The 20,276-nt window shown below is 43.1% G+C and overlaps 1 protein-coding gene across 6 annotated transcripts in view; it reads right to left on the bottom strand.

The window, feature by feature from the left end:
- Positions 1-20,276, bottom strand: part of kif13a (kinesin family member 13A) — a 366,399-nt gene that overhangs the window by 74,335 nt on the left and 271,788 nt on the right. For all 6 annotated transcript variants that reach the window (XM_068057158.1, XM_068057185.1, XM_068057194.1 and 3 more), the window contains exons 15-22: positions 20,111-20,197; positions 17,891-18,066; positions 15,785-15,995; positions 14,639-14,801; positions 11,964-12,110; positions 8,302-8,451; positions 7,889-8,047; positions 115-288 (exon numbers count right to left, since the gene is read on the bottom strand). In XM_068057158.1, coding sequence (XP_067913259.1) covers positions 115-288; positions 7,889-8,047; positions 8,302-8,451; positions 11,964-12,110; positions 14,639-14,801; positions 15,785-15,995; positions 17,891-18,066; positions 20,111-20,197 — 1,267 coding nt within the window. The remainder of the gene's footprint in view (positions 1-114; positions 289-7,888; positions 8,048-8,301; positions 8,452-11,963; positions 12,111-14,638; positions 14,802-15,784; positions 15,996-17,890; positions 18,067-20,110; positions 20,198-20,276) is intronic.

Below are 20,276 nucleotides of genomic sequence, written 5' to 3'. Positions count from 1 at the left end.
TGAATCTGTTTTCTAGGCTATTCTTTCAATGATCCAAGTGACAAGACTGCTACTAGAGTGCCTTTTGGTTTCATTCAATGCAAAGTAAAGACATTTAGCTAACAAACTGCTCACCTTACTGTGGTCAAACGTCACAGTGTACTGAACAGCCTTGTTTTTGATGGATGGCATATCTGGGTTCACCATTGGAGGTGCAACTGTTTGGTCAGAGTGATCCCAGAAGATATATTGGCAGAACACGAAGTTTGACAAATTGAGGGGCAGTCCCGTTGCTTCTCTTATTTTCACCTGTTGAGATAACATAGCAGCTTGAGAAGCTTCTCACGAATAGAACCTCTTATACTCATAAGCGACACAACTGCCAGTCAATATTTTCAGTTTGAGCACACGTATTTTTTTTCTTCTGTAAAGAAGTAAGTTCCCTCACTTGTGTTATATATTACGGATTGTTTTTTTCTCATAAGTGTAAATATTATTTTGGTCATTTGCCAGCACATTTTCTGATGTGTATTTATTTACACACTCTGGGGTAACATGCATGGCCATGCTATGTGAAGTGACCCAGAAGTAGTGAAGAAATAGCCACATTTATTTTAACCTTTTTATGTATATGCAACAAATCTCCAGTGGCACTGTTGCAAGCAGTACTATTTTTCACATTTGGCATTTCACTTCAGCAGTTGACAGTTATGAATTTTTTTTCCACAGGATGCTTATAAATCTAGGACCAGGTTTCTTTAGTGGTAGGCCGCACAGGATAGTCGAGACATGATCCTGTAGTCCAAGCACTAATTTTATTTAAAAGTGCCATGTCAGCCTATAATTCATTCAAGTTTAATACAAACTATAATAGCAACTAATTTTGTTTTTGTACCTGCTTGCTCATTCTCAATGGCATCCATCAGTTTCCTCAATTCACTGGCCCACAGTTCTGTCAATCATACACGTGACCAATCAGAATGCTGGCAAACGGGTTGGGGCCCTTTGATATTTACCATTTTTATTTACAGGCTTGAAACAGAGCTGCTGACACCAGACAGCCATTCATACAGCTGCTTTACAAATCCAATGTAAGGTTTCTTTAGAGGCTAATAGCTCAGTTACAACTGCATACAATGAGCAGTAGCTTTATTTTAAAATAATCGCTGACCTCAGGCTCATGGTTACTGCTGCAAGTGCACCAAGTCCCTCAAATGTAATAAAGTAAGGGTTGGCAATGTGTACGTACACGAACACTAGTGTCTGTCATAAAGATTTTGAGATATGTGACTGGTAATTTCAGGCACGAAAAATTTCCCATTGGCTCCTTCAGACCGGCTTTTAAGAAAACAATCGCAGTTGTCAGTTTCACAGCTGACGCTGACTGTTTCTGGGAGCGTGAACAGCGGTTTCCAAACTTCAGACAGATTTGTGGTTTTCCTGCGGGTTCTGATTCTTTTCAAAAGCCTGCCGGAAAACCCAGAATCTGTCTGAAGTTCGGAAAGCGCTGCTCCCGCTCCCAGCAACGGGCAGAGAGGGAGGGTGGTTTGGGGAGGAGAAAATGGGGTAGAGAGAGAGAGAGAGAGATAGAGACAGACAGGTGGGAGGAGCAGGCGAGAGAGGGGGTGGGCGTAAGTTGGACACAGAGAGGGGATAGAGCAAGCGAGAGAGGAGAGAGAAAAAGAGGTCAAGATCATTCCAGACAGATGGACATCAAACTGGATTCTCTGCATCACTACATCAAGTGTGCGGGCAGAGACTGACTACTTGTGCAAGCAAAAACAATGTCAGGTATCTCGCTAAATAGGGAGAAATGTGTTTTAAATCTGACTGCGTTTTGATGGCGTTAGGTTGGCTATACACTCTATATACAGTTTAATTGCCCCCATGTTTGTTATTGACTCAATAATTCTGTCAAATATCCATGATGCAATGTGTTGGGTGCCTATCCCTGTAATAAAGATAATTGTTAATTTTCAAGTTCAAATCTTTCTGCATTTTTGAAAACTTTATCTCCAACTTCTAAGTCAAAGTCCAATGATCCCTTGCTAAGCCACCGACTACCACCGATCCACATGCTTACATCCCCAGTTGTATGTTTCCCTCGCCCCAGCTTTACTTATTTATTTGTTTGTGGGATGTGGGCGTCACTGGCTAAGCCAGCATTTAATGCCCATCCCTTAATGCCTTGCTAGGCCATTTCAGAGGGCATTTAAGAGTCAACCACATTACTGTAGGTCTGGTGTCACATGTAGGCCAAACCAGGTAAGGACAGCAGATTTCCTTCCCTCAAGTACATGAGTGAATCAGATGGGTTTTTACAACAATTGACAATGGTTTCATGGCCATCATTAGACTAGCTTTAAATTCCAGATTTTTATTAATTGAATTCAAATTCCACCTTCTGCTGTGGTGGGATTTGAACCCATGTCCCCAGAGCGATACTTTGGGTTACTAGTCCAGTGACAATACCACTACGCCACTGCCTCCCCACCGCCTTTCTGAGCCATGATTTCTGCTCCTCCATCCCTTATCTTTCTCTGTCATCCCTCTCCATCTCTTTTTTTTCCTGATTGATATCTGATATCTTTATCTCTTCCCCATCTCTCTCTCTCTCTTTTCCTTCCCCTACCCTCTCTCCCTCTCTTTCCCATCCCCAAAATGTTAACTTTTTTTTGTTGTCATTCTGCCCCTCAGCACCAAGATCTGTGGAATTGCTGCAGTGCAGTCCTTCAAATAGTTCCTGGAGATTCCACCCATTATGGTCACAGAGCAAATGGGATTCCACCTTCACAAGGGGTAGTCATGCATATGGGTCCAGGACGCTGTGGACCAGCGCGTGCAGTTTTATTATTAGCTGAGAGTGGTCAGTTTTATTGCTGACTGCAGTGTCTGAAGAGCAGTTGATTTTAATATTGAGGACAGTGTCTTTGCTGGAAATGTGGCAGTCTTTTCACCCGTGGCTCTGGAATTAAATGCTAGTCTAATGTCCTTACCTGGTCTGGCCGACATGTGTCTCCAGACCCACAGCAATGTGGTTGACTCTATTATGCCCTCTGAAATGGCCGAGCAGGGCCACTCAGTTGTATCTAACTGCTACGAGTCAATGAAAAGACGGACCACGCGGCATCGACCTAGGCACCGGAAACGACAAAGTCAAACACAGCCCTGTCGACCCTGCAAAGTCCTCCTTACTAACATCTGGGGGCTTGTGCCAAAGTTGGGAGAGCTGTCCCACAGACTAGTCAAGCCTGACATAGTCATACTCACGGAATTATACCTGACAATGTCCCAGACACTGCCATCACCATCCCCGGGTATGTCCTGTCCCACCGGCAGGACAGACCCAGCAGAGTTGGCAGAACAGTGGTATACAGTAGGGAGGGAGTCCTCAACATCGACTATGGACCCCATGAAATCTCATGGTATCAGGTCAAAAATTGACAAGAAAACCTCCTGCTGATTACCACCTACCGCCCTCCCTCAGCTGATGAGTCAGCATTCCTCCATATTGAACAGCACTTGGAGGAAACACTGAGGATGGCAAGGGCACAGAATGTACTCTGGGTGGGGGACTTCAATGTCCATCACCAAGAATGGCTCAGTAGAACCAATTCTGACTGAGCTGGCCAAGTCCTAAAGGACATAGCTGCTGGACTGGGTCTGCGGCACGTGGTGAGGGAACCAAGAGGGGAAAACATACTTGACCTCGTCCTCACCAATCTGCCTGCCGCTGATGCATCTGTCCATGAAGTATTGGTAGGAGTGACCACCGCACAGTTGTTGTGGGGACGAAGTCCTGCCTTCACATTGAGGATACCGTCCATCGTGCTGTGTGGCACTACCACAGTGCTAAATGGGATAAATTTCGAACAGATCTAGCAATGCAAAAGTGGGCATCCATGAGGCACTGTGGGCCATCACCAGCAGCAGAATTGTACTCAACCACAATCTGTAACCTCATGGCTCGACATATCCCCCACTCTGCCATTACCATCAAGCCAGAAGACCAACCCTGGTTCAATGAAGAGTGCAGGAGGGCATGCCAGGAGCAGCACCAGGCATACCTCAAAATGAGGTGTCAACCTGGTGAAGCTACAAGCGTGCCAAACTGCATAAGCAGCATGTGAAAGACAGAGCAAGCAATCCCATAACCAACGGATCAGATCCAAGTTCTGCAGTGCTGCCACATCCAGCCGTGAATGGTGGTGGACAATTAAACAACTAACTGGAGGTGGTGGCTCCACAAATATCCCCATCCTCATGATGGGGGAGCCCAGCACATCAGTGCGAAAGATAAGGCTGAAACATTTGCAACAATCTTCAGCCAGAAGTGCCAAGTTGATGATCCATCCCGGCCTCCTCCTGCAGTCCCCAGCATCACAGATGCCAGACTTCTGCAAAGGCTCTGGGCCCTGACAATATTCCGGCAATAGTACTGAAGACATGTGCTCCAGAACTTGCCGCTCCCCTAGCCAAGCTGTTCCAGTACAGCTACAACATTGGCATCTACCCTGCAATGTGGTAAATTGTCCAAGTATGTCCTGTATACAAAAAGCAGGACAGGTCCAACCTGGCCAATTACCACCCCAATTACTCTCAATCATCAGTAAAGTGATGGAAGGTGTCATCAACAGAACCATCAAGCAGCACTTGCTTAGCAATAACCTGCTCAGTGACGCTCAGTTTGGGTTCTGCCAGGGTCACTCAGCTCCTGACCTCATTACAGCCTTGGTTCAAACATGGACAAAAGAGCTGAACTCGAGGTGAGGTGAGAGTGGCTGCCCTTGACATCAAGGCGGCATTTGACCGAGTATGGCATCAAGGAACCCGAGCAAAACTGAGGTCAATGGGAATCGGGGAAAACCCTCCGTTGGTTGCAGTCATAACTAGAGCAAAGGAAGATAGTTGCGGTTGTTGGAGGTCAATCATCTGAGCTCCAGGACATCACTACAGGAGTTCCTCAGGGTAGTGTCCTAGGCCCAACCATCTTCAGCTGCTTCATCAATGACCTTCCTTCAATCATAAGGTCAGAAGTGGGGATGTTCGCTGATGATTGCACAATGTTCAGCACCATTCGTGACTCCTCAGATACTGAAGCAGTCCATGTAGAAATGCAGCAAGACTTGGACAATATCCAGGCTTGGGCTGATAAGTAGCAAGTAACATTTGCGCCACACAAGTGCCAGGCAATGACCATCTCCAACAAGAGAGAATCGAACCATCGCCCCTTGACATTCAATGGCATTACCATCGCTGAATCCCCCACTATCAACATCCTAGGGGCTACCATTGACCAGAAACTGAACTGGAGTAGCCATATAAATACCATGACTACAAGAGCAGGTCAGAGGCTAGGAATCCTGCGGGGAGTAACTCACCTCCTGACTCCCCAAAGCCTGTCCACCATCTACAAGGCACAAGTCAGGAGTGTGACGGAATACTCTCCACTTGCCTGGATGGGTGCAGCTCCAACAACACTCAAGAAGCTCGACATCATCCAGGACAAAGAAGCCCACTTGATTGGCACACCATCCACAAACATTCACTCCCTCCACCACCGACGCACAGTGGCAGCAGCGTGTACCATCTACAAGATGCACTGCAGCAATGCACCAAGGCTCCTTAGACAGCACCTTCCAAACCCATGACCTCTACCAACTAGAAGGACATGGGCAGCAAATGCATGGGAACAGCACCACCTGCAAGGTCCCCTCCAAGCCACACACCATCCTGACTTGGAAATATATCGCCGTTCCTTCACTGTCGCTGGGACAAAATCCTGGAACTCCCTTCCTAACAGCACTATGGGTGTACCTACCCCACATGGACTGCAGCGGTTCAAGAATGCAGCTCACCACCACATTCTCGAGGGCAATTAGGGATGGGCAATAAATGCTGGCCTGGCCAGCGATGCCCACATCCCATGAATGAATAAAAAAAAGGTGAGAAAGAGAATGACTGGAGACAAAATCACAGAGATGAAGCAGAAAGATCAGCAACAGACAGGAAGAAACTCAGAGGACTGCAAACAGAAATTAATGGTGGAGAAGACAGATCAGGGAGAGATAATGAAAGCAAGATCAAATAGAGATAGATCAGAGACAAAAAGATCAAGCAGAGAGAGAGAAACATAGGGGAAGGAAGGACACAGAGGGATTGGAGGACAGAAGCGGAAAGGTCAAATTGAGGGAATAGCCTGATGTGACAGCATCATTTTTATCTATATATTATTGGAGCAAAGAAATAGGGAAAGAGAAATCACAGGCACAGAGAAAAAGATCAAGAAATTTACAGACACCACACAATCCTATCCCCAATAGTCCCATCCCAAACCACCTGTACTATGATTAGCAACATAGGCTTAAGTGTACTATTAGCTTCCAGATTTATGGTGATGTCATTCAACATCACCTCCTCCACTGCCACTCCCCCCAATTGCCATCTGCCAATAAAACCTAGATGAAATAAAGCTTCTTCAAGTTAAACAAAAGCCATCTTCATCAGCTCCCAAATACCTTTACAAACCTGGCCATGACTCCATCGATACCCCCACTGCCATCTCAGGCTACACCCAGATGTGCGGAACATTCCTGAAACCCAATTCAGCTTCCTCCCACAAATCCAATCTTTCACCAAAACCGTTTTCTGTCATCTTTGCATCACTGCTAATCTCTGTTGCCAAAACCAGAACATATATCACCTTGAGACTGAACCTTGCCAAATGTGCCTCAACTGCATGCACCACCCCCCTCCCCCCCCCCCCCCCCATTGTTGCCCTCCTCAAATTACAAATTTTACAAAACACTACAACTGTGTCTTCACCCACAGACCTACACCCCTGACCCCCTGGAACCTAACATGCTCTACAGGATTCCCATGCCTCACAGACTCAAAATTAGATTCTCATCTTCATATGCCTCCATGGTCTCAACTGTCCCCAAATCTGGGATCTCCAGCTCCACATTCCTCCGAACATCTTCTGCTCCTGTGGCACAAGACTACTTCACATTTCCTGCTTCATCTATTCCACCACCGACTACTGCTCCATCAGTCACTATGTCCTAACTGCTGGAATCTCCTCGGTTGGCATCTCCACCTAGTCTCTTTCACTGCCTTCAAAAGCCCTCTCTTTGACAGTGCTTTCACCTGCTCTTTGCACCCTGTTTTACACTCTCCCTCCTGCAGCGGAAACACTCATCGTCTAATGCTCTATAAAGTGATTTGAGATGCATTTCTGGACATGATTGCTACAGGAACACAATGTTCATACAAATGAAAATTTCTATCTTTCCAACTGACAGCTGAATTCCATTATTTGAACAAGCATAAATATTAAGCGCAAGCAAAAGTCACACTTTTATTTTTTCACCTGGGATATAAACAAGATTGTCTTGCAACTCTTTTGATGTGCTATAAGGGAAAGGAGAAGTGTGCACAAATACCAAGCTGGTAACTTAATATTGTTAATACGCACACTGCCCAAGTTTTGCATCTGGGAAATTGCCAGCATAAACTCCCTCAGATCACATTCAGTTCAGGTCATCCTAATTTTAACTGAATGCAAATGTGCAGTAGCTGGGGGAAGGGGTTAAAAGTCAAGCAACAGATTAGTCTTCAATTTACAGGCTAGAGACACAGACCCCTAAAAAGTAGTAACATTTAAGAAAATTGTATTTGACTGGATATTGTTTCCAACTGCATTTCTCAATTGGAAGGATGATCTGTACTGATAAATCCAAAAAGTGTTGAGGCTGAAAATGTACATTTTTGGCTTCTTTCAACTTGATGTTCAGTGTTGTAGAAAGAAATTGCCAAAGAATAAAATACGCTTGTAACTTGCCATTTTTTTTTGGTGAATCAACATTTGCAAAGATTTTCTATGTCCATAAGGTTTATTCTCACTTACCCTGCAGGTCAGTTTCTTTGCCATGTGCACAATCTCACCATTGTTATCCATTACTTCATAGCTTCCACTTGAGTTCTCTGAAGAATCGTCTCCTGCATCCAGACGCTCTGGAACCACACCACTAACCCGCATCACTTCCACGTGAAGCCTGCCAGCAACCTCGATTTAAGAAAACAGTCAGAAACATTTCACTATGTTACATATCACCGTCAGATTTTATCAGGTCATTTGGCAAATAATTTCTTGACAGTTTGACATATTGCAGTCAAAATGGTAAAGAATATAAAAAGCAATGTGCAGTGGCTTTTATCTTTTATCTAAAATAAGAAATGCTGAACGTTAACAGCTTGAAGAATTTAGGCAGTTTCAGAAATGCTCAGGGGTTAAGAAGTTTTCTTTGTGCCAACTCTCACCTCCCCCTGCTGGCTGATGATGGGAACAGCATACTGAAGTTTCACATCGTGGTAAAGGCACTCCAAGAAGACATTGGCTACACCAATCAGGTTGTGGTTTTCCTGGGCCTCGTAGAAAGGGTCCCCATGTTTACTGAGAATTTTATTGTACTGAAATTTAAAAAAAAACAAAAATTATTATAATAAAGAAGGAAATTCCTTTCACTTTCGAACGGTAAGAGTGAAATAGGAATTTCAGGCAATACCTTTGGATGCCATGCAATGGCAACTGTGTTCTTTTATTTTGCTCCTAAAGATACATCCCCAACCGCACCCCCCTCGCGCCTCTGCCCATGAGTAAATGAAATTGTCCAATGAGCAGGTGAGCCACACAGAATAGCAGGGTTTCGGGTTCGACTAAGTTAGCTGATCTGTGCAAAAGAAACTAGTACTGGTGCTCAGATTGCCCGCAATAACACTAGCTTACAGAAAGAAAGCACTTGTATTTATATAGCACCTTTCATTACATCAGAATATCCCAAAGCACTCAACAGCCAATGAAGTACTTTTGAAGTATAGTCACTGCTGTAATATGGAAAACACGGAAGTGAAGTGTGCATACAGCAAGGTCCCAAAAATAGCAATGTGATAATGACCAGATAATTGGTTGTAGGACAAGTATTGGCCAGGACGCCAGGGAGAATTCCCCTGCCTTCTTCGGCATAGTGCCATAGAATGTGTTACATCCACCTGAGAAAGCAGAGCAGATGGAGTCTCAGTTTAATGTTTCATCTGAAAGATGCCACGCCTCTGACAATGCAGCATTCCCTCAGTACTGTACTGGAGTGCCAGCCTGGATTTTGTACTCAAGTCTCTGGAGTGGGACTTGAACTCATAACATTCAGACTCGGAATGCTCCTGATTGATGATATGATGCCTGCTGAAAGTCAACAGATATGGACATCTGATGAATTAGAATCAGTCGTGGACAAGTCTACAATTTAATTAGTAGCCATCGCAGCTACGAAAACAATGATGGGATGAAAACTGTCGGCGAGACATTGGTCGTCTCAATTTCTCTGCCCCCCTCACTCACTCTAACCTGTCCCCCTCTGAACTTGAGGCACTCCGTTCTCTCAGGTCTAACCCCGACATGGTCATCAAACCTGCAGACAAGGGTGGTGCTGTTGTAGTATGGTGTACCGACCTCTACCTTGCAGAAGCTCAACGCCAACTCACGGACACTTCTTCCTACCTCCCTCTGGACCATGACCCCACCACCGAACATCAAGCCACCGTCCAAAGGACTGTCACTGACCTCATCTCCTCTGGAGATCTTCCCTCTACAGCTTCCAACCTCATAGTTCCACAACCCCGGACAGCCCGCTTCTACCTCCTAAATCCACAAACGGGACTGTCCCGGCAGACCCATTGTGTCAGCCTGCTCCTGCCCCACTGAACTTATTTCTTCCTATCTAGACTCTATCTTTTCTCCGCTGGTCCAGTCTCTTCCCACCTACATCCGTGACTCTTCTGAAGCCCTACGTCATTTTAACAATTTCCAGTTTCCTGGTCCCAACCGCCTCCTCTTCACTATGGACGTCCAATCGCTCTACACCTCCATCCCCCACCAGGATGGTTTGAGGACTCTCCGCTTCTTCCTGGAACAGAGGCCCAACCAGTCCCCATCCACTACCACCCTCCTCCGCCTGGCTGAACTTGTTCTCACATTGAACAACTTCTCCTTCAACTCCACGCACTTCCTTCAAGTAAAAGGTGTTGATATGGGTACCCGCATGGGTCCTAGTTATGCCTGTCTTTTTGTGGGATATGTCGAGCATTCTTTGTTCCAAGTCCTACTCAGGCCCCCTCCCCCAACTCTTTTTCCGGTACATCGATGACTGTATCGGTGCCGTTTCCTGCTCCCGCCCCGAACTGGAAAACTTTTATCAACTTTGCTTCCAATTTCCACCCTTCTCTCACCTTTACATGGTCCATCTCTGACACTTCCCTTCCCTTCCTCGACTTCTCTGTCTCCATCTCTGGGGATAGGTTGTCTACCAATATCCATTATAAGCCCACCGACTCCCACAGCTACCTCGACTACACTTCTTCACACCCTGCCTCCTGTAAGGACTCCATTCCATTCTCCCAGTTTCTCCGTCTCCGACGCATCTGCTCTGATGATGCTACCTTCCATGATGGTGCTTCGGATATGACCTCCTTTTTCCTCAACCGAGGATTTCCCCCCACTGTGGTTGACAGGGCCCTCAACCGTGTCCGGCCCATTCCCCGCACCTCTACCCTCACCCCTTCCCCTCCCTCCCAGAACCGTGACAGGGTTCCCCTTGTCCTCACTTTTCACCCCACCAGCCTCCATATCCAAAGGATCATCCTCCGTCATTTCCGCCACCTCCAGCGTGATGCCACTACCAGTCGCATCTTCCCCTGTCAGCATTCCGAAGGGATCGTTCCCTCCGCTGCACCCTGGTCCACTCCTCCATTACCCCCACCACCTCGTCCCCGTCCCATGGCACCTTCCCCTGCAATCGCAGGAGGTGTAATACCTGCCCATTTACCTCCTCTCTCCTCACTATCCCAGGCCCCAAACACTCCTTTCAGGTGAAGCAGCGATTTACTTGTACTTCTTTCAATGTAGTATACTGTATTCGCTGCTCACAGTGTGGTCTCCTCTACATTGGGGAGACCAAGCGCAGACTGGGTGACCGCTTTGCGGAACATCTCCGCTCAGTCCGCAAGCAGGACCCCGAGCTTCCGGTTGCTTGCCATTTCAACACTCCCCCCTGCTCTCATGCTCACATCTCTGTCCTGGGATTGCTGTAGTGTTCCAGTGAACATTAACGCAAGCTTGAGGAACAGCATCTCATCTACCGATTAGGCACACTACAGCTTGCCGGACTGAACATCGAGTTCAATAATTTCAGAGCATGACAGCCCCCCATTTTACTTTCATTTTTAGTTATTTTTTTCTTCCTTTTTGTTTTACATTCTTTACAATCATTTTTTTTTTTGCATTTTTTTCATGTCATCTTAGCTTGTTCAGTTTGCTTACCCACTGTTTTTTTTCAGGTTTGCACTTGCTGCTGTTCAATATTCAGTGTATTAACAGCTAATCTGTACTAATGCTTTGTCTTTCAACACACCATTAACATATTGTTTGCCTTTGCTCTGTGACCTTTTGGTCAGCTATGTGGCCTGGTCCAATCTAGACCTCCTTTGTTATCTCTTGTCCCACCCCCACCTCACTTGCTTATAACCTGTGACTTTTCTAATATTTGTCAGTTCCGATGAAGGGTCACTGACCCGAAATGTTAACTCTGCTTCTCTTTCCACAGATGCTGCCAGACCTGCTGAGTGGTTCCAGCATTTCTTGTTTTTATATGGGAAGAGATTAACCGGTTTGACAGGATAGCCTGCCTTTCTGTTCAATACCTACCCCAGTAGCTTGGCTAAGATTAAAAACTCACGAGTGTGGGAATTCATGAGTGCAAATTCAAATTCTATCGCCGCAAATTTGTAGACCACAACGTCCTATACAGGCACTCTGTTGGTGATGCCAATAAGAAAATGGTAAACTATATTAAGCAACAGCAGACATTAGGTGGAACACTTGGAATTTTTCCTTACAAGCAGTTCTGTACCAAAGTATCCCTTGTACTCACATATTCAACCATATCTTTCTCCTTCCAATCCTGATAGAGGTCTCTCATATCAATCAATTTGTTCTCCAGCTTCTCAATGGCCCAGACTTGGGTACCTTTTCCCTTGCGTCGTACTTGAATAGCTGGCTCACTCACAATTGCTCCTCTCTATTTTCATAAACAGCAAATTCAAAACTGCTTTCAATGCATAAAATATAGTAAATAATCACTACATATTATCAGTAATATATCATACACCTCTTCGCCAATATATTGATATTAAAAATAGAAGAAGGGCCTTAAACACTTTCAATGCTGCAAGTCTGAAATAAAGACAAAAACTTCTGGAAAGATTAAGCTTGCATTCTGTAGCACCTTTCACATTCTCAGAGCACCCCAAAGAACACCAAACTCAATGAATTACTTTTGAAATGTAGTCACTTTTGTTATGTAGGGAAATGTAGCAGCCAATGTGGGCACAGTTTGGTTCCACAAACAGCAATGAACTAAATATCCAGTTAATCTGTTGTGCTAGTGTTGGTTGATAAGGGGTTTGCAGGCACTGTTGGCCAGGAGGCCAATTTACAAACTTATCTTCCCAAAATCACTTTCCACTTATCTGGAATAACACGGAAAACTGGGAGTGCAGACACCTAGATCTTTAAAGAGCAGAGCGATTGAATGTAAAACACAAAAAAATTGCTATGTTTTGTACAAGACATTGGTTAAGCCACACTTCTGGTTTTGCCTTCAATTCTAGGCACCCCATGAGAGGAGAAATATGAGATATTACAGTAAATATTGATCAGTCTGATACTAGGTATGAAAAATTATGCTTTTTTAAACAATAAACTGAACAGTGAAGGTTTGGGAGGGTGAGAGATATAAAAAATGCTGGAAGGTTTGGGGGAGTTAAATATGAAAAGGTTGTTATTATTAGTTGCAAATCAATAACAGACTAATGCAGACGCAAGAATACCACTGGAAGAATCTTGGAACAACAAAGTGGGAAACAGAAGATTGTTTTTCATAGAGCATGCTTTGAAAATGGAGTGCTTTATATACAAGTGGCTACTGAAGCAGAGACTATAACATCAACTAAAAATGAAGTTGCACAGGTGTGATAGGCCGAATTACCTCTTTCTGTGGGATTATTTCTATGATTCTGTGTGAAGTACTAATACTTATTCTGGAAATAATTTAATTGAAGTATTTTGGAACAAAAGGTTCTTTACCTGTTAAAAATGCAGGATTTATTAATGGCCCAGGATTACTCTTCTAATGAAAAACAGGAGAATACATGTTTCTGTAATGAGTAACCCACTAACAAAATTACAGGAATGTGTTTCTTTGATTGTGATTTTGTTAGTAGTTTAATATCATCCAAAAGCCACTCTATAGTGATTAGCAATAATACTAGCCAAATATCTCAGAACAATCTCAAATACAATCCTGGAGGTGCATCTTCCATGATGTTAATATTGATTCCAACTGTTTAAGCTTGGAAGTTAGCACGATGGGCTTCCTGTAAGGGGCAGCAGGCATAATTCCTAATATTTTGATAAATGCAACTTACTCATGTTTAGGTTTTTATTTTTCCTTGGCATGTGAACCAGACTCTTTGCAACCTTGGTATCCTATTTGACCCCGAGATGAGCTTTCGCCTACCTGGATGCATCATCAATAAGATTGCCTATTTCCATCTCTATCACCTGACTCTTCCCCTGCCTCAGCTTATCAGCTACTGAAACCCTCATCCATGCCTTTGTTACCTCTAGATTTGACTATTCCAACCTACTCCTGACTAGCCTCCTACATTCTTCTCGCTGTAAACTTGTGCTCATCCAAAACCATGATGAAAGATAGAAATGGAATCTAATCTTTACACAATTATAAGCTTTTATTTACCGAGACACACATTATAAACAAGGACCTCCTAAACTGACAACCACAGTTTCAGTCTGCTCTTATACGTAGGAGCACAAGTGAATCCCCAGTTAATGTCCACCACCAGAACACAACTAAATACTCAATTACTATTTAATTAATACCACTGTGCTAACTTGCACCATACCCTATTCACCCATCACTCTTATGCTCGCTGAACTACATTGGCTCAGTGAGACAACACCTGGATTTTAAAATTCTCATCCTTGTTTTCAAATCCCTCCATGGCCTTGTCCTTTCCTATCTCTGTAATTTCCTCCAGCCCCACAATCCTCCAATAACTCCGCCTCCTCCAGTTCTGGCCTCATAAGCATCTCAGATTTTAAGCGGTCCACTATTGGCAACCATGCCTTCACGTGCCAAGGCCCTAGAATTCCCTCCCCTAAACCTCTCCGGCTCTCCTCTACTCTTTCCTCCTTTAAGATGTTCCTTAAAACCTACCTTTTTGACAAAGCTTTTGACCATCTGCTCTAATATCTCAAGCAGGTCAGTGCTAAATATTTGTTTTCTAACACTCCTATGAAGGACCTTGGGGTCATTCTACTACATTAAAGGCATGATGTAAGTACTTATTGTTGTTGCTGTTGTTGTTGTGGGTGACCCTGACAAAGCTGGCATTATTGAGCATCCATAGTTCCCCTGAGATAGTGGCAATGAGCCCTCTTGAACCATGCAGTAGCAATTGTTGTACAACCGAGTTGCTTGCTAGTTCATTTTGGGAGCACTAAGAGTGGATTGAATCTGCCTACCTTCCTGTTAGCACTGAGATTTGCTGCTGGGATTTGCAGCGTGACTTGGTAATCTGTCTGCTTATTCATTTCTTCTGCCAGGAAGTTTGCTTCTCTCACTAGAGCATTGGCTTTCACTATTTGCTCTCTCAACTTCGACAGACTGTGACGGAACAGCTGATCTCTGCAACAAGAAAGAAACAGAAAAAAATGAAGCAACATTCCTCCTTTCCCACAAAGATTTACTGAATATAGATGATGGAAAATGCCTTCAGCTGGTGGTTTCATTTACTAATGTATCACATTCCACTTATAGAGAAGATACATTGCCACTTCAGACTTTCCACTGCACGTAATCAACCAGCACATCAATATGAAAATATTAAATAAAAATGCCCCCCTGAAATATTTTAGTAAGCAGAAAGATATTCATTCTGGAATGGTTCCCTCATTTTTTTTTAAATAAATGCTTTTCATATTGAAATTCAATGGGGCTGTGTGTGTAAGTGCTTCTCCTACATAGAAAGGGAACATTGGACAATATGTCAACCCTCCACTAGCCAATTAAACAGCACTGCAGATGTTGACTAAAGGTTGCTTGCTGGTCCTTTCTGTTTGAAACTGTGCAATGGCCAGGAAAAAACTTACAGATAGGAGTGAGGAGGCCAAGAGAAATTACAATTAAATATTTTTACATGAAAATAAAGCTCAACCAGATCTATCCTATGACAGGCAAGGAGGAGCGAGAGAAGATGTGATATCAAGGTCTTAGCAATTTCAAATTTAGCTGATGGAATCAAATAAAGTACATGAAGGTAAAATTAATATACTCTATGCAGTGTGCCTACACAGTAGTCCATCCCCCAACATTGTAAGATTGTGCACCAGAAAAGGGAATTGCTTATTGTTTTTACTGCCCAGGAGTTTCATTTGTTGATCCCAAAAGTTACACTTACATCATTATTTGAGATCTGATGACTTTGATACTCAGTTACTTAATAAATCAATATTAGTACTTATTGAATCAATGGAAAGCCTATCTGTAGGGAACTATTACTCTTTTAAATTCATGAATGCTGCACTGAGTGGGCTGCACAGCTAAGACCACTTCATGTTCTTACCCTAAGTAATTGAGCATACGTAACTCAAGAAGACATAAAATCCCACCTCTCTTCAGACCAAAGTTTCACTTTTTGTTGTGCAGTTTGAGAGGTGAATGACAATCTCTCTATGCTATGCCGATGCTGCCTGTCTGGTGACAGCTGTTGACGAAGGAGCTCCAGCTCACGCTCGTACATTAACCTTTGCTCTTCAAGTGCATTCCGTTTCTCCTCCAAGTACTGCTTCTCAAGAATCTGCACAACATTCTGAATGGGGTCTGCAAAATTACACAAAGCATCAGTCAGTTTAATTCAAGTCAAGTGATCTGTTTTTGGTACACTATAGCCATCAGCATTTTAATATGCAAGCACGACACATTCCAGACCCAATCGTCAGATTTGCAATAAAAAGTACAGCGGCAATTTTTCTATTGCTTCCAGAAGATAAATGGACATTAATTTTAAAATATTTAATTCAGAGTGTCAGACTAAGTTCAGTGGCAACAGTCTTCTCTCTGAGTCAGAACGTGGAGAGTCAAGTCCCACTTGAGCACAAAATCTAGGCTGATACTCCAGTGCAGTACTGAGGGAGCTCTGCATTTTTGGAGGTGCCAGTTTTCAGGTAAAACGGTAAATCAAGGTCCCTCTCAGTGTGGCAGTGAGAGAACTACACCTAAGTAGTTCATTTAGCTTATGCATATTTCCGGGATCAGTCTAATTTTAATATTTTGAACATGCTCCAGGCATGAAAAACTCCTACGACTGGATGAGAAGTTACATGATGCTGCAGCTGCTTAAGCGGGTGGGCATGATAATTTCTCATGGAGAAACTTGTGGCAGAAACAAATGTCTGAAAGGAATACCAGAGGCACAGAAAGCAGTCCATTTCTCAGACGAGGCTTTGGAGATGTTTGGAGATGCATTTGATAAGGTGCCAATTCAAAGGTTCTTGCAAAGAATAAGAGCTCACCGTGATGGGGGTAACATATTGGCATGGATAGAAGATTGGCTAGCTAACAGGAAGCAGAGTAGGCATAAATGGGTCATTTTCTGGTTGGCAAGATGTGCCACAGGGATCAGTGCTGGGCCTCAATATTGTACAATTTAAGTAAATGACTTGGATGAAGGGAACGAAGGTAGGGCTGCTAAATTTGCTGATGACACAAAGATAGGTAGGAAAGTAAGCCGTGAAGAGGATATAAGGAGGCCACAAAGGTATACAGATAGATTAAGTGAGTGGGAAAAGATCTGGAAAATGGAGTATAATGTGGGAAAATGTGAAATTGTCCATTTTGGCAGGAAGAATAAAAAAGCATATCATCTTAATAGTGAGAGATTGCAGAGCTCTGAGATGCAGAGGGATCTGTGTGTACTACTGCATGAATCACAAAAGGTTAGTATGTAGATGCAGCAGGGAATTAGGAAAGCTAATTGCATGTTATCATTTATTGCGAGAGAAATTGAATACAAAAGTAGGGAGGCTATCCTTCAGTTATATAGGGCATTGGTGAGACCACATCTGGAGTACTGTGTACAGTACTGGTCTCCTTATTTAAGGAAGGATGTAAATGCATTGGAAGCAGTTCAGAGAAGGTTTACTAGATTAATACCTGGAATGGGCGGGTTGTCTCATGAGGAAAGGTTGGACAGGCTAGGCTTGTATCCATGACTTGATTGTAACATATAAGATCCTGAGAGGTCTTGACAGGGTGGATGCGGAAAGGGTGTTTCCCCTTCTGGGAGAATCTAGAACTGGGTCACTGTTTAAAAATAAGGGGTCGCCCATTTAAGACAGAAATGAGGAGAAATTTTTTCTCTCAGAGGGTCGTGAGTCTTTGGAATTCTCTTCCTCAAAGGCAGTGGAAGCAGAGTCTTTGAATATTTTTAAGGCAGAGGTAGATAGGTTCTTGATAAGCAAGGTGTGAAAGGTTATGGGGGTAGGCGGGAATGTGGAGTTGAGGTTACAATTAGATCAGCCACGATCTTGTTGAATGGCGGAACAGGCTCGAGGGGCCAAGTGGCCTACTCCTGCTCCTAATATGTATGTTCCTATGTTGCTTGAGGAGGGCCCTCTGCAACAATAAGTGCTGCAAGCCTGTAAAAAGTGCAGGGCGCGACCTTTACATCACCACAATTCTGGAGGTTGAGAGTTTGTCCCAGATCTGCCGCTCACCATTAGTGCTGAGAGCTTTCATCATGACTTCCATCTGTGCAAACTCATAATTATAATCTGGTTCGGACGAAGCTTCGCTTGCTGTCTCCACATCCTGCTCTGTGATACCTTCTCGATTTGCCTCACACTCAAATTCTTTTAATTTGTCTCTCCTCTTCCTCATGGGTAGGTTAATTCTATTTATAAAAAAAAGTTTGTTAAAAAAAAATTTCTTGACTGCATTGAAACAACACATTTATGTCGTGGCACTTACAATATTTGGTTTACAGGGTAACCCAAATCTTGATTCTGCTAGAAGCCTTTTATTCTTTCATTTGTGGTAAAGTTTCACTTACCAAGGTCAGGATAATAGCAACTAAGTTGTGGAACATTTACACCCAATATTAACATCAAGCATTCCCAGGTCTGTTACAGAACAGGTTACATCTTTTAACAGTGCCTTGACAATGTTCCTTAACACCAGCCATTTCTGCACCAGTATTTCCAATATCAAACATCTTTATAACTTGAGAGAGATTGCTGAATTCTGGTCAGTCCAAAAAGAAATAAGTTGTGAATGCCTGAATTTATTTCAATGAGAGCGTGTGAAATTGGAGGTGAGCTTTGGTTAATAATTGGCTGTGAGGTAGGAGACAGAGTGGGGATACAGGGAATGTGACAAGTGGTGTTCCCCAAGGACCTGCACTGGGGCCTCAGCTTTTCACTCAATGTATCAAATGCTTGGATGAAAGAATAGAGAGTTGTACATCAAAGTTTGCAGATGACACTAAGTTACAAAGTTGTTACATAGGAACAAGAGGTTACAAAGGGACATAGAAGATTAAATAAGTGAGCAAAACTGCAGCAGATGGAATTCAATGTGAAAAGAAGTGAGGTGATCCATGTTGAATTGAAGAAAACAAATCACTAGAAGCTAGTGTATAGATACAAAAAGCAATCAAAAAGGCTAATGGAATGTTAGCTATTAAGCTATTATCTCAAGAGGCTGGAATACAAAGAGGAAGAAGTTATGCTTCAACTGTACAAAGCCTTGGTCAGACCCCATTTGGAGCACCATGTTCAATTCTGAGCACGGAACCTCGAGGAGTAACTGGCCCTCAAGGGAGTACAGAGCAGGATTACAAGAATCTTACTGGGGCTTAATGTGTTAAATTATGAGGACAGGTTGCATCAACTTGGCTTCTATTTGCTTGAGTTTAGAAGATTGAGGAGTGATATAAAGTGAAGTTCTAAAATGACCCAGAACAAGGAGGCACAATCTTAAAACTGAAGCTAGACCATTCAAGGGTGCAATAAGAAAGCACTTTTCACACAAAGGTTGTGGAAATGTGGAATTCATGCCTCAAAAAGGCAACGGATGCTGGCCCAAATGAAATTTTTAAGACTGCAATCGTTATTAGGTGAGGGTATTGAGTTACAAGAATGAAAAATGGGTAAATGGAGCTGAGGTGCAGACCAGCCATGATCTAACTGAATAGTTGAATAGACTCGAGAAGCTAAATGGCCTCCAATTGTTCTAATGTTCAGGTCAGTCTAAGTTGGATTTGAACCCAAATCTTTAAGATGGAAGAACAATATGCTTTAATGAGTCCCTTCAACAAAGGTGTTTAAAAAATACACAAAATAGTAAAGATTGTTGCAATATTTCAAGATTACACAAACAAACCTTTATAATAAAATGTATCTTATACTGAGTCTATCATCTACACTGAACCAGATTAATTTCCTTCCCCCTTGCAGGTGTTTTTTTACTCCTTTCCAATTGAGACTTCATATTGTTGTTATTCATCATGAATAACGTGTCACACACTTCCCAAGAAATTCCATCTCCCAATTACATCACACTAAAATAAATTTATAAGATACAGCAGCCATGACAACTCTCCAACCCACCCTTATTAAAGAAAAAAAGAGAAATATATACAACACAACAAACACTTAAAAAAAAATCATTTTAAGAGACAGGTACATAGGCAGAGAGAAGACAGGCAAGGAAAGGCTTTTACAATCAAGGCACAGGAACTATGAAAGTAGGAGAGAGACAGAGAAAGTGAACCAAAGACGATGTGTATGAGAGAGAGGAGAAAGAAAGTAGCAGAGTGGGAGAGAAGCAGAGATAGTTACAGGAGGAAAGAATACATTTTACAAAATGCTCATGAAGAATGGTAGATAAACTAAATATTTTTAAAATACATACATTTGAACTCGAAATCGACATACCTAAAAAAGTGGTTATTTCCCCATAGAATTCTGTCCCCATGCCAGAGAGAGTTCGGAGCATGCAATACAGCACCATTCAAGCAGGTTCTGAAAAATAAAGTTTAATTATCTATCATCTGAAATTCAATGTTCATTCTCTGACATTCACTATCGCCTTGTCTTATAA

The sequence above is a fragment of the Heterodontus francisci genome, chromosome 2 (assembly GCF_036365525.1).
Source record: "Heterodontus francisci isolate sHetFra1 chromosome 2, sHetFra1.hap1, whole genome shotgun sequence".
Taxonomy (NCBI): Eukaryota; Metazoa; Chordata; class Chondrichthyes; order Heterodontiformes; family Heterodontidae; genus Heterodontus; species Heterodontus francisci.
The sequence above is the reverse complement of the archived record's forward strand: the minus strand, read 5'-3'. Positions and strand labels throughout refer to the sequence as shown.